General features: G+C 40.9%; 1 protein-coding gene across 2 annotated transcripts in view; it reads right to left on the bottom strand.

Moving 5' to 3' along the window:
* Nucleotides 1–14,079, bottom strand: part of Gmd (GDP-mannose 4,6 dehydratase) — a 31,333-nt gene that overhangs the window by 5,303 nt on the left and 11,951 nt on the right. For both annotated transcript variants that reach the window (XM_019055177.2, XM_019055178.2), the window contains one exon: nt 5,630–5,698. In XM_019055177.2, coding sequence (XP_018910722.2) covers nt 5,630–5,698 — 69 coding nt within the window. The remainder of the gene's footprint in view (nt 1–5,629; nt 5,699–14,079) is intronic.

Genomic DNA, 14,079 nt, shown 5'->3' with positions numbered 1-14,079 from the left:
TCTCTATAATATACTGTCTCTATAATATACTGTCTTTTACTACCCAGTCACATTTCTGTAAGCAATTGAACCGTTTGAGTGAACTAGGGGTAGTCTAGTCAATCGCTTCGCGGTCCGAAACCCCAAGGCGCTTTGCGCTTCAGGGATTGCACGTCACTCGTGTGCTTTTAAATGGCCTGCATTTTGAAATTTGGAACTATAAATTCTGGCCCGGTTTAAAAACAACGTATGTGCCATTAGTTTCCCTATGCACATACGTGTTTTTCAAATGAGACAGAATTTATAGCTCCAAATTGCAAAATGCAGTCCAAATATAGAGTTGGATTTTACCTCCTTGGAATGAAGTTACGTTCTTTCGTCTGCCGAACGACGACATTTTGTAGCTCCTTTAATGAGTGTGTGCATCAATTTTCACATGAGCCGCGGAAGGCATAGAATTGTACGGAGCGCAGGGCTCATGTTGAAATTGAGGTACGTCTTTATGTCAGAGAGGCGACGATGTCTCGTTTCTTCCAGGCGAGCTTTCAATGTCCACCGAGAGGCTAGTGGATGGAATAATTAAAGAACATTCTCAAACAATGTAAATGAGCTCAGAGAGAACATGTTTCTCCACCTAGAGTTGGCCTCCTATGCGTAGCTACGGAGCAGTTACTCCTGAGCTTTAAAAAATATTTTACTTTATTGGAGAAGAGTACGGTAAATAGAACTATTGCAAAACAATTCGTCTCGTTTTTCTGATTGAGTTTTTCTCATTTGAATTGCGTGCGCGAGTGGGAGTACGAACAAAGTTTTCCCAGGAAATTCAAGTACCGGGAGCGTAAAAGTTTCCGAATTCTGACAACTATCATTGGGAAGAATTCCGAGAGCCGTCGTGAAAGTTTCTAAGAATCGTGAGAGTTCTGGAGACCAATATCGAGAAAGTTCTCGGTTGCTCTTCGAAGTAAGACGGAACAATAGGTGAATCCCGAAAGCCATCGCGAAAGTTACTAAGAACTATCGTGAGAGTTCTAGGGACCAATATCGAGAAAGTTCTCGGTCGCTTTCCGAAGTAAGAAGGAACAATAGGTGAATCCCGAAAGCCATCGTGAAAGTTTCCAAGAATCGTGAGAGTTCTCGAGACCAATATCGAGAAAGTTCTCGGTTGCTCTTCGAGGTAAGAGTGGACAAAAGTTCAATCTCGAGAGCCATCGCGAAAGTTTCCAAGAACTGTCGTGAGAGTTTTAGGAACCAATATCGAAAAATTTCTCGGTTGCTCTTCGAAGTTAGAGTGAACAATAGGTGAAAAGGGTTTTCTCTCAAAGTTGCTCGGGAAAGTAGATTTTGGCCAAGAATCTCTGGGAAAGGTTTTCCATCGGCATCAAAATCTATCCTCTCACGCGGGTCATCAGGAGAACGACGCCTTTTGATCTCTTCCTCGATCCTCTGCCGCCAACCTTTTATTGGACATCCGCACCGCCATCTGCGGGGAGGAACTAAAACAAAAGTGAGCCATTTGTTTGAGCAACTGACCATCCGTCATCCTCAGCACATGTCCATACGAAACCAACCGCGCAAGGCGCAACGGAGCCATTCCTTAAAATTTTCAGAGGGATCCGCACAAACGTTCTTATGTACAGGGCCGGATTTACTTACTTTCCGCCCATGGGCCGCCTGTATTTTGCCGCCCCCTTCTCATTCGTTTTGAAATACCAATAAAAACCATCAAGTAAGCGTGCCAGCGGGGGAGGGGTGCATAAGAATCGTTTACTCGTGTTGAACATATTTTTGGGAAAGCCCTGTTAACACTACTAGCAAAAGTTCACGGAACTTGGCGCGAAAGTTAAGTTCCGTAAACCTATCTCTGTATGGACAAGGCCCTCCATTTATGAGAGATGAACCAAAAAATTATGAAAGAACAAACATAGATGTGGTTTAATAATTTTAACTTCCGCCGCCGCGCCGCTCCGTGCTGGCCGCACTGTGTTTGGCGCAATGCGTGAAGTATTCCTACAATCTTACATGCGCTATGCGTTTCGGGCCGACCGCTGCTGCACGCACTGTGATTGACGCAATGCGTGAAATATTCACATGCAGTCTTGTAGGCAGGCACTATGCGTTTCACGCTGCCCGCTGCTGACCGCAGCGACCGCACTGCCTTTGGCGCAATGCGTGAAGTATTCATGCAGTCTTGTAGGCGCTAATACGTGTTGCATGCCGACCGCCGCGCCGAGGGTTTCTCCTTTTCATCTCACGTTCTCGTCATCATTGCTCTCTGCGCCGCGTCGTTCCGGGCCAAATTCCGTGTTCGGTTTCTCTCTTAGTCTTAACTCAATTAATTAAAGGCGCTGTCTATTGTATCACAAAAGGACGACAAAATTAGAGATATACTTTCAGGAAATGAGAGATTTTGTCACCTTTTCTCGTTCGTAATTTTTTTTTCTGAATTCGATTTTTCTTTATAGCTACATTTAAAAAAATTGCAAAATTTGCCGCCCCCAAAATTTGTCGCCATGGGCCGCGGCCCATGTGGCCACCCTCTTAATCCGGCCCTGCTCATGTAAAAAATTAAATTGCCCTGTTAAATTTGGCAGTGGCTAATGTGGCTCCGTTCCTTTCTGCTAAACGTGGTCCAAATGTCCGTAGTCCAAATAGAAAACCCCCATTGAAGAGACTCGTATCGATTGAGTCCCAGTCCAGGATCATGAGACCCAATTATTCAGATCTAACACAGGGTGTCAACTAAAACAGCCCGGCCAGAAATCAGTACTTTTTTCAGTACTTTTCCAGTATGTTCCCAAGAAAGTCAGTACCTCTTCAACAGGAAAATTCAGTCCTTTTTCAGGACCACCACTTGACGAAATTTGAAAAATTTTACTTTGAATTTATCGCTCAAATTGCGACAAAAATAAAAAAAAATGGAACAATTCCGGACCTTCTTGCGGAATTTCTGCACTTTCTTAATACTTCCGGTTCTTCACCTACTCCTTCAGCTAGTTCCGGTACCTCAGCTACTCCTTCAACTAATTCCGGAGCGCCTTCAAAAAATAAGTAAAATTTCCCGACCTTCTTGCGGAATTTCTGCACTTTCTTAGTACTTCCGGTACTTCGGCTACTCCTTCAGCTACTTCCGGTACCTCAGCTACTGTTTCAACTACTTCCGGAGCGCCCTTAAAAATAAGTACAATTTCCGGACTTTCCGGAAATTCCGGATTTGTGGACACCCTGTAACACGACGAGATGAAGAGGACAAGATTCGCGATTCGGCTCGGCATCGGCCGCGGGAAGAGCGCGCGGCGTGCGGCGCTGAAGAGGCTCGTCTCTGGAGCACAGTCGCGGAGCATGACACCGGCAGCAAGCATGAGTCCTCGGTCTGGGATTCGATTGGGACACGTCGATATGACACCTCACACCTCGCCATTATCTTAATTTAGCTTTAATTAGAGTATTGACTCTGGGCTTTGATCCGTTTATCGGCTCGGCACCCATTACCGGCCCGAGTAGAGTCATTAAAGAGGCATCCGCTCGCTCTCTTCGCCGCAGACAAGAGCCCGGGCCTCGTGTCTAATCTAATCGCCGCCGCCGTCGATGTCGTCCTCTCATGCTCCGGGATGACGATCATGGTGTGATCTCCCGTCTCCCCTTGCTCTCGCGCGCTCATGCAAACGCAGAGCGACCCCCCGACAAAAGCCACGTAACAATGGCCACAGATTACGCGATCGACAAACATGTCAAAAAACAGGTAGCTCATCTCCATAAAATACCTTGGTTCCACCTGGACGCACCCTCGTTTCTTTACTATTCTGCCGTGCTAAGGAAGAACGCCGTATGAACCTTCAGAGGTTGCCAAATTTCCTCTGGTAAATCACTAGTTTACGGGGAAATTTTGGAATGGTTTTCGGTCAATTTCTCGGATAACTTTGCTTGTAATTTGATCTAGAAAGTCTGATAATTTCAAGGAAAACTACTCAAAATTTTCCTCAAATATGAACGTTTTATCCAAGGAAATTCGGCAACCCTTGAATGTCCATACGGCGTTCTTCCCTCGCACGGCAGTATACTGGAATTTGCTCGAGTGCCTTTAGGGATCGTTCAAGTATTACGTAACGGACTTGGGGGAAGGGGGGTTAGCGCCAGCGTTACGGCGTTACGGTGCGTTACAAGGGAGGGAGGGGGTTCAACCTCAGAGTTACGTAGGTAACAAATTCCGGAGGGAAAAAATGTAAAAAAAAAAATTGAAAAGCCCGCCTTTCTCGAATGAAATCTTTTGAAAATTAGAGGATGGGTCGGTCCAGCGTTACGGAATTCTAAAGAGGGGTGCAGGGGGCAGGGCTCGTTACGATGGCGGGGGGGGGGGTAAAATCGGAAAAAGTGCGTTACGTAATACTTGAACGATCCCTTAGAGGGGAAGTATGAACACTGGGTAATATAGCATCGTATCGACGCCATGATCGGGCAACTGGTTTCATACAGTCATCTGAGGAGGATGAAGTCATCATAGAGTACATAGAGTCGTAATATAATGAAGGAAGCTGGGGTCATGTTCTGGTCGACGAGTTCCGAGCCTCGTGTGCGCCGAGATTCGGTCACCCTTTCGATACATTTTCGACCCAAAATGGCGATGTAGAATACATAGTGATTCATATCTTATTTGCTTACATCGGATGGCCGGGTCCCCATGTATCGAAAACAATCGATTATGTACAAACAAAAAAGTGACCCGGCCCAACACGGTACAGGAGTCACAAAATTTGGAACGTGGAAAATGCTTAACAGTGGCGCCACCTCTCCCATTCACATTACGACTCTACGTACTCTATGGATGAAGTGTGAAAGGCCGCCAAAAAGGTATTTGACTGATTCCCTCGGATGAGGTTGGAGGACGCCTGGAAAAAGGGTGGTGACAGGTGGTTTTACAAGAACTGAGGGGGTGCCAACTCCCTTAAGGACTATGGGATAATAGGAATCTGCGGGCCGATTATTATCTGCAGGCTATGACTTGTCCTCTCAGGTTGACATGGTCTCAAAAGTCGAACCGCTGTGGCGGTTAGAAGTCGCAGAGCGCCACACAGCGCTGGAAAAGGGCTCTCATGTATACACGAAAACTGCGATGTCCCTAAAAAACTGAGAGTTGGCCTGCTCTGAGCAAACTCGCGAAGATATTAGAATACAGTTTGCAGCATTTTGTAATTTACTTCATTAATGTCCTAGTGAGCTCTCGTTGAGCTCATAAAGTGAAAAAAATCAATTTCTCCGGTAATTTTTCGGCAAAGTGGAAAAAAAACTTCTCCGGAATTTTCAATTCATTTTTTACTCTCCAAATCCAATCTGTAAGGACACGTGAACACTGGAAATGAAGTTTGCAACCTTTCAGATGCAAGATGTGACTAATCCACTACATTTCTCATGAAATCCTCAGCTGAAAAAAAAAAGCTCAGCATGAAAAGCTCATTGTCAGCCTAACTCAGATTGCCTTCCACGTCGGCACCGGAGTGTGTTTGCAGATCTCCGATGAGTTTCCCGTAGAAGCTCTTCCTTAAATTATAAATAATCGAATTCCAGCAAAAGAGGAAAGCGAAGAAAATAGAGTAAAAAAATAACTTAAACATAGAACTTAGAGACACATGTAAAAACAACTGAGATTGCTTCTTACCTGAAAGTTGACCCTGGGTTTCCATCCGAACTTCTCCCTCGCTTTGGTTGCGTCACCCAGTAAGAGGTCCTAAACACATACAAGAAAAGCGAAAATTGAGCGTAAATATCATGGATACGAAATCAAATGGGAAACCAAATATTTCCATTTTCACATGTATTTAGGTTCTTTCAAATAATTTATTATTTTTAGCACGATCCAATCTCATACTTCGTGGACTCCTCGGGCGAATTGGATGCATTTCTATCAAACGGAACTATGTGCATTATGACGTGAGCCCTGTTATGCATATATCCTTATGGATCTCAGGGATCATGCCTTAATGCATATAGTTCTGTTTGGCAGAAATATGTTCAATTGCTCTAAAGACGTCGAGTTTTTCCTTCGTTGGCCGTGCATAGTGGTATTTTTAACTATGTACTTTCTACCGAGCAACGTTACAACAAGGCAACGAATTCAGTCCTTTAGTAAGAATTACCATTCAGCATGTCGGAAAAAACTATCTGATTACTACCTGATCATGTGTGTGAAGCAGTATAGGTGAGCTTCAGTGGCGCGGTGTGCTTTGCGATCTATCGATTGATCAGTCATTTAAACCTATGGAAAAGGATCGATAAACACGATGATCGCAACAAACACCTTAATAATCAATTGTTTGCCACAGCTTCAAAAAAGGAAATATCGATAATCGATAATTCACGGTGAGCTTACTGGTCTCACAACCCCTAGAATCAATCCTGTCTAGCAGTTCAAAAAGTAGAATCATTAATATCCATGATTGCATATCTGCGTATGTGAAAGCGGGGAAAAACACCATTAGAGAGATTGAGAGGTTGATAAATATGTATCTTTCGATACGCATCTTTCATGTATAATGTTCTACTTATTGTTAGCTGTGATCATAATTTGCGGTTCAAATAGCTTTAAATGTGTACAAACGAAATAGGTTAACTTTTCAAAATTTTATGGGGTCATGGTCATCAAAATCTGCATTTCGAGCAACTTGAAAATGATGGGAACATACAAAATAGGCTAACTTTAAAAAAATTTATGGGGTCATGGTTGGACTCCCGGGACTTTCCCGCTACTGTGTGCAGAGCATATATTAGTTGAACGCGATACACTCCAGGAATCGAGGGAGGGTTTGAATGGGACAAACGAAATAAAATTGAAAAAAAAAAAATTAAAGGGCGTGATAAAATTGTAATGAATAAAATGTGAGTACGCTCGTGACGTGATAAGAAAATTTCATTAGATGACCAACTGACCCATAATTTTGTGCCAATTTATTAATGGAGGAGGCATACTGTGCTGCCGTACTAAGGAAGAGCGCCGTATGAACCTATAGGCGTTGCCAAATTTCCCTTGATAGAACACGAATTTCCTGGTCAACTTTTAAATATTTTTCTTCCAATTTTTCGGATGATTTTGATCGCAATTTCACCGAAAAGTCCTGAAAATTTCAAGGGAAGATATTCATAAGTTTCCTCGAAAATGAACATTTTATCGAAGGAAATGTGGCAATTCTCGAATGTTTCATACGGCGTTCTTCCTTATCACGGCAGTAAGCTTTTTCCTTCGACGAGTGATAAAACAATTTTTGAAAACAATCAGAAGCGAGGAATCACCTACATAATAAAAATTGGGCTTCATTTTGCAATTCGGAACTACAACTTCCGACCTATCTATAAAAACACTTATCTGGATAGAAAAACTAATGGTGCATACGATGGTTTTAGTCTGAGGCACAATTTATAGTTCCTAATTGAAAAATGTGGTTCAGTTATCGCTAACCCTCCCTTTTTTTCAAATATAATTTTCATGCTATGCCAATTTACGAGGAGGGATGATAAGTACACTTTTTTGTAAATATAGAGATTTAGGAAGACATATAACAGATTTTTTCTTAAAATATAGAGCTATAGGAAGACAATTACATGATTCAATTCCCCAAAATATAGAGATAGGGAGGAAAATACGTGTTTTTTTTTAAATCTAGAGATTGGAGGAAACAAATACAATATTATCTTGAAAATATAGAGATTACGGGAGAAAATGTATGGTTAATGCATGCGTCCAAAATATTGAAATATTCCACAAGGACCAGCTTTTCTTTCGTGCTATCCAGCTTCTGAAATTAGCGAACGGGGACTGCTTACACGGAAACAATTAACTTGCTGATTTAACAATTCAATTGCTATAAAAAGTGACTGCAATATTTCAACGTAGATTTCACAACACAAAAATGCTACTTTATCCACCCCCGTGCCCGTGGTTAAATTAGCTTACAATAGTAGTTAAAGTAGCATTTTTGAGTTGTGAAATCTACGTTGAAATATTGCGGTCACTTTTTTTTTAGCAATTTAATTGTTAAATCAGCAATTTAATTTTTTCCGTGTAAGGGCATATCCCTGCCCTACCAACGGCTCACTTTAGAAGAGTTGGTCAGTTCACTGGAAAAAAAAACACATTGGATCTAGAGTCCAGACTCTTAAAAACATCGACAAGAAAAAGTACTCTTGATTCAATCAGAATCTAGCTTAAATCAAGAACCAAGCCTCTTAATTTAAGCGGATTTCGTTTTGATTCAAGCAAAAATCCGATTGAATCAAGAGTATTTTTTCTTGTCAATGTTTTCAAGAGCCTGGACTCTAGATCCAATGTGTTTTTTTTCCAGTGTTTTATGAAAAACTGACGCAATAAGCATGCTCATTCACTAATGCAGCTGAACTAATTTGTTCGGATTGGCATGTTTTGTTTTTTGCAAATTTAGGAAGGGATTTCGACTGAACCATGTGGTCCGCCATGCTCACTGATACCTCAAAGTTTGATTGCTATAGTTGGCTGCCCTCAGGTTTTTGACATTCCCTGCGTGATTTGATCGTGCAAATAGCAGACTGTTTGTTTAATATTGTGATTCTGAGAGGCGAAATTCACGGGGAAGCGATCGAAAAACCAACAATAATTAAAGCCATGGCCTACTGTGCCCGGAGCCACGAAAAAGGGAAGCAATATATCACGAGATTTGTTTGGGAATGATCAATTGAACAGTTGTCGATTAGAGGGGAACTCAAGCAAATTGATGGAGTGCAGAAAACAGTCGCTCGGGACTACAAGGAAACACGCCGGAAAATACACGGAACGCAAGGTTAATGGTGGTTACTTACACGAGCAGGGTTCATGATACGCTGCGCCGTCCCGGTTTATGAATGTTTTTACTCGTGACGACATTAATGTAAGCGCCCCGCCATAAAAATGAGTAAACTACAGCTACACTGAAAAAAAGGTCTCTTGGATCAAGTGTTCAGACTCTTGACAAATTTGACAAGAAAAAAATACTCTTCATTCAATCGGATTTTTGCTTGAAGCGAGAGCCAAGCCTCCTAATTTGAGCGGATTTCCTTTCAATTCAAGCAAAAATCCGATTGAATCGAGAGTATTTTTTCTTGTCAATTTCCTTAAGAATCTGGACTCTGGATCCAAAAGACGTTTTTCCGGTGTAAAGAGAGGCCCACGGGGAAAGACCCACGATACAATTTTTTTTTTTTTTTTTTTTTTTTTTTTTAAATGAAATCTCTCAAAAATGGCATTTTCAGCAAATTCAGTATTTCCTATCACTTCGTTCCTCATAAAAGGAATGGGAAATCATAGCGGAACAATCATAAGCGCTCCCGTTCCCATCGGCAAACAAAGATTCTTTCCGCATTTTTACGATTCAATGGGCGAATTTAATCGAATTTAGATTAATGACTTCAATGGTTCTAAAATAGAATTTATTGTGCTTGATACTCATTAAACATGATCAAACCAACTATGGTTTTGCAGAATGAATTTACCCATTACAAAAAATACTAATGAAATGAGAACTCCCGATCTGAAATTTTAAAATTCGTGATTTATAGAGCACGAAACTTTTCAGATTGCGATTTTGCTGATTTGAGTGGTGAAACATGAGATTTAAAATGAAACTTCAAGAAAGACGAATGTTGATTGAGATGAGATTAGAAAGGCGATTGAAGCACTTCAAACATATAAGTATGCTCGTCAAATGTGACATAAATATTCTTGAATAGAAATGTAGCATTAGAAAAGTTACTGATCAAGAGAATAACTTTCTGTTTAGTGATGAATTTATCTAGAAATTAAGGAAGAAAACAAAAAATTTAAAATTTGCCAAAAAATGCATCGATCGAGCTGTAATTGCCTGAGAACATCCAAAATGGGATGAGGTCTACGCCTGTAGCCGCACAATAATCTGTGCAGAAAAATTGAAGGAACTTTAACCTTTAGATGCCCGAGGCAGGTCAAATTAACCCGCGAGTCTTGCTAAAAAACATGTGCCCCGCGGGTTGCATGGAGCTGGTACATACGGCCTTCAGATATAGGTTTTAAAATACATCTTGAACACAGAGACGGCCATAAAATTGGAAAAAAAGGAAAAAATCGAGGGTCAGGGAATCATTTTCGACAACTTCCGACAATCCGACAATCTCTTCTTGAGAAGTCGCGATACCGGTACATTCGAGCTTTAGATTTAGGTTTACAAACATAGGTAAATCCAATAAAAAAAATCAGACATCTAATTGAAAAATAATGAACAAATTGATTGTAAACTCAGCCATAGATGATCGAAGAGACGTTATCGGGCCTCGTATTTTAAGTTTTCTCCCGAATCTGAGCGACACCTCATCGGTAGCACAAGCCAAATCATTGCGAGTGAAAGCCTCGCGTCATCGCGCCTTCAATTTTGCGGATGCAGCACGGACATCATCAAGTACGAATAGTTGTATCTCTGCGCCGTCATCAACGCACGTCTTTTCCCTTGCTCTATTTCCAAGTTGTGCTGGGCTCTTAGGTCTTATTTATAGTGGTGCTTCAAGGGCTACGTGAGCAACACAGCCAAAGAGAGGAGAAACATAATCAGGGCCTCGTTTTTTCAGTTTTCCCCCCAATTTGAGCGCCAGCTCATCGGCAGCACAGAGCGGATTATTGCGAGTTCACGCCTCGTGCCATCGCGCCTTCAATTTTGCAGATGCAACACGGACATCCATCAAGTACAAATAGTTGTATCTCTGCGCCGTCATCAACGCACGTCTTTTCCCTTCCTCCATTTCCAAGTTGTGCTAGGTCCTTTTGTCTTATTTAAAGCGGTGCTTTGGGGGCTACGTGAGCATCACAGCCGAAGATAAGAGGGACGTTATCGGGCGCGTGAGCGACACCTTATCGGTAGCACAGAACGGATTATTGCGACTGAACGCCTCGCGCCATCGCGCCTTCAATTTTACAGATGCGACTTGGACATCATTCAAGTACGAATAGTTGTATTATGCGCCGTCATCAACGCACATCTTTTCCCTTGCTCCATTTGGACTGCATTTTGCAATTTGGAACGATAAATTATGGCTCTTATGGAAAAACACTTATGTGCATAGGGAAACAATGACACATACGTCGTTTTTAAACCGGGCTAGAATTTATGGATCCAAATTGCAAAATGTAGTCCATTTCCAAGTTGTGCTGGGCCCTTAGGTCTTATTTATAGTGGTGCTTCAAGGGCTGCGTGAGCAACACAGCTGAAGATAGGAGAAACATAATCGGGCCTCGTTTTTTTTTAAGTTTTCTCCCCAATCTGAGCGCCAGCTCATCGGCAGCACAGGGCAGATTATGACGAGTTCACGCCTTGTGCCATCTCAAGCACGAATAGTTGTATTTCTGCGCTATCGACAACACGCGTTGAAATGTCTCTAAATTTTTATTTAAAACGCCCCGGTTTCGCGCCGCGCCGAATGATGTCATCCGGCACCAATCAGAAGCGGGCACGGGTTTTCACGACTTCCGTCAAATGTCTATCTGCTCTTCGTATATGAAAACAATACTAAAGTCGAAATTATATCATTTGAATTCAAGAATTGAATCTCATTCATATGTTAGCTGTAATAAACGAGCAACAATTCCACATTGAAACACGTTTTATTTTAACAAACATCAGAGGAAAATAAGAGAAGATTGCAATATGACTACCGCAGTGCGTCACTACCGTCAGTTTCCCACCATTCGGGTGCGTTTGAAATGTCTTGCAGTTTTTAGATTTTTCAAAAGCGGGTTTGTCCGCGATTTCGGCTCCATAGAAATGAGGAAAAATCACCACGTTATCTACTCACATTGTACTTTTCAGAATATTCAATAAAATAAACAAGGTTTAGTGACCCATTGAAATAGCTTTCATGCATGCTGGCCTTGTCGATTTCCTCGACATTTTTACAGTGGTGAATACATAGCTTAAGTGCGCTTCAGCTAGAATTATATTTAACAAATGGGTGGTTTTTATACGAGGATTATAAATAAACAAGTGGTACGGAATAAAACAAAAGAATATGAACTATGCAAAACGATAATCCGGGTAGCGGAAACTTGGCTGTTTTGAAAACGCCTTCAAATGCGGTGTGATACCTCACGCATTTCGGAGAGTTCAAATAGTTGTATCATTGCGCCTTAGAAATGCGACGGAAGATTACAATTGAAATAGCCTTCATGCACGCTGGCCTTGTCGATTTCCTTGGACATTTTTGCAGTGGTGAATGCATAGCTGACGCTATAGCTAGAAATGTATTTCACAAATCGGTGGTTTTTATACGAGGATTATAAATAAGCAAGTGGTACGGAATACAACAAAAGAATATGAACTATGCAAACGATAATCCGGGTATCGGAAACTTGGCTGTTTTGAAAACGCCTTCAAATGCGGCGTGAGACCTCACGCATTCCGGAGAGTTCAAATAGTTGTATCATTGCGCCTTAGAAATGCGACGGGAGATTACAATGGGTCACTAAACCATGTACGAATTTTGACTTGCGAATATAGTATTCTGAAGGAAAATGACGCGTAGAACACGATGCGAACATTAAAAACGCAAACAAGTAACTCAATAACCGAGAAAAGCGCCGTTCAAATCGCTTAACTTATACGCTGAGAGAATAAGGTTAAGCTCGCTCGAAATATACTACGATTTGTGTAAATTAATAATCACTTTGAGTAAAGAAATAAGTACAATTGGTCACTCAAGCGTCCTAAAGGATACACGAGTAGAGATTGATATTTTGGAGAGAGTTGTGCCCCGTGAAGGGAATTTTTTTTTTTTTTTTTTTTTTTTTTTTTTTTTTTTTTGCGACAACCTCTATAAATCCCCAGCCGAGTCAAATTGGCCCCACTATCTCTTCTGGGGAATTGAAAAGCGGAGGGGGGGGGGGGGGCGCCAATATGTTATAAAAAAGGGTGAACATTAAAAAAACAAAAAACAAAAAACAAAAAAAAAAACAAAGCTTTTCTCACCTTCAGAAACGAGATAATATAGAAATAACATGGATAATACTGAAAAATTGAGATTGAGAATTGAGAGTTTCTTTTTCTATTGGGCTGAGCGTTTGAATTATAGACCTCCTCAAAAGTCGCCACACTCGACACTTAAAAGTAAATGATAATTAAATATCAGCGAGAGATAAAATTAAAAGTTTGGCTCTCCTCTGAATACTTATCATCCTCCTGAAAAATCAGAGCCGTTCCTAATGTCACTTGTATTTTTTTTTTTTTTTTTTTTTTTTTTTTTTTTTTTTTTTTTTTTTTTTTTTTTTTTTTTTTTTTTAGGTCGTCAAAATTTTAGGGGGAGTTTTTTAGGATTGGGCCGGGGTGGCTACCGCCACCTAGAAAAGCGAGTTGCAAATAATTTGGTTGGGAGTGGCCCTGTAGAGTTGCCCCATCACATAAAATCACCCATACTGGAATACGCGAAAGGATGGCTCCAGAAACTTCAATCTTTTATTTTTTTGACGATTTTTGTAATCACTCAAAAATAAAATCCTCCAATTTTTAGAGGTGCTCCCAATTGTTTTACGTATGCGAATTTTTCCTTTTTTTTTTTTTTTTTTTTTTTTAAAAAAAAAAGAGAAATTAACATGGTAATTCCAAAACGACGGAAGCTGCAGTTTACGAATTTTAAAAGCTACATCATTTAAAACTTTGAAATTCTCACATCCTATGTTTTTAGCTCTTTTTTCTTTCGTCTTGTCTGCTGTGTCTGCGTCCTCTCTTCCTTTTTACTTTTTCTCGAAAAGGATCGATTATCAGAATGTTCACGCCAAACATCTTTGTGATCGGTATTTTACCATAGTTTAAAAAAGAAATACATCAATAGTTGATAATTTACGCTTCGCCACCATGTATTCGAAAGAATACACTCTATACTATCCCAAGAAAAATGTTGTAAACCGTCCAATTTATTTTCACTTTAAGAAAAGGCGTAATATTACGTAGGCAATCGGAAATTTTGAGCCTTTAAAATGCGCGGTAGATCAAAAATTTCAATTAATTTATCTCGAAACTACGTCTTTAGAATCATGAGGGTCATCCAAAAGGTAAGTTCCGCTATTTCCTACCTTCCGAACGAAACGTATAC

This window comes from Bemisia tabaci, chromosome 2 (assembly GCF_918797505.1).
Source record: "Bemisia tabaci chromosome 2, PGI_BMITA_v3".
In the NCBI taxonomy this organism is placed as follows: Eukaryota; Metazoa; Arthropoda; class Insecta; order Hemiptera; family Aleyrodidae; genus Bemisia; species Bemisia tabaci.
Note: the sequence above shows the minus strand (reverse complement) of the source record. Positions and strands in the feature narration are given on the sequence as shown.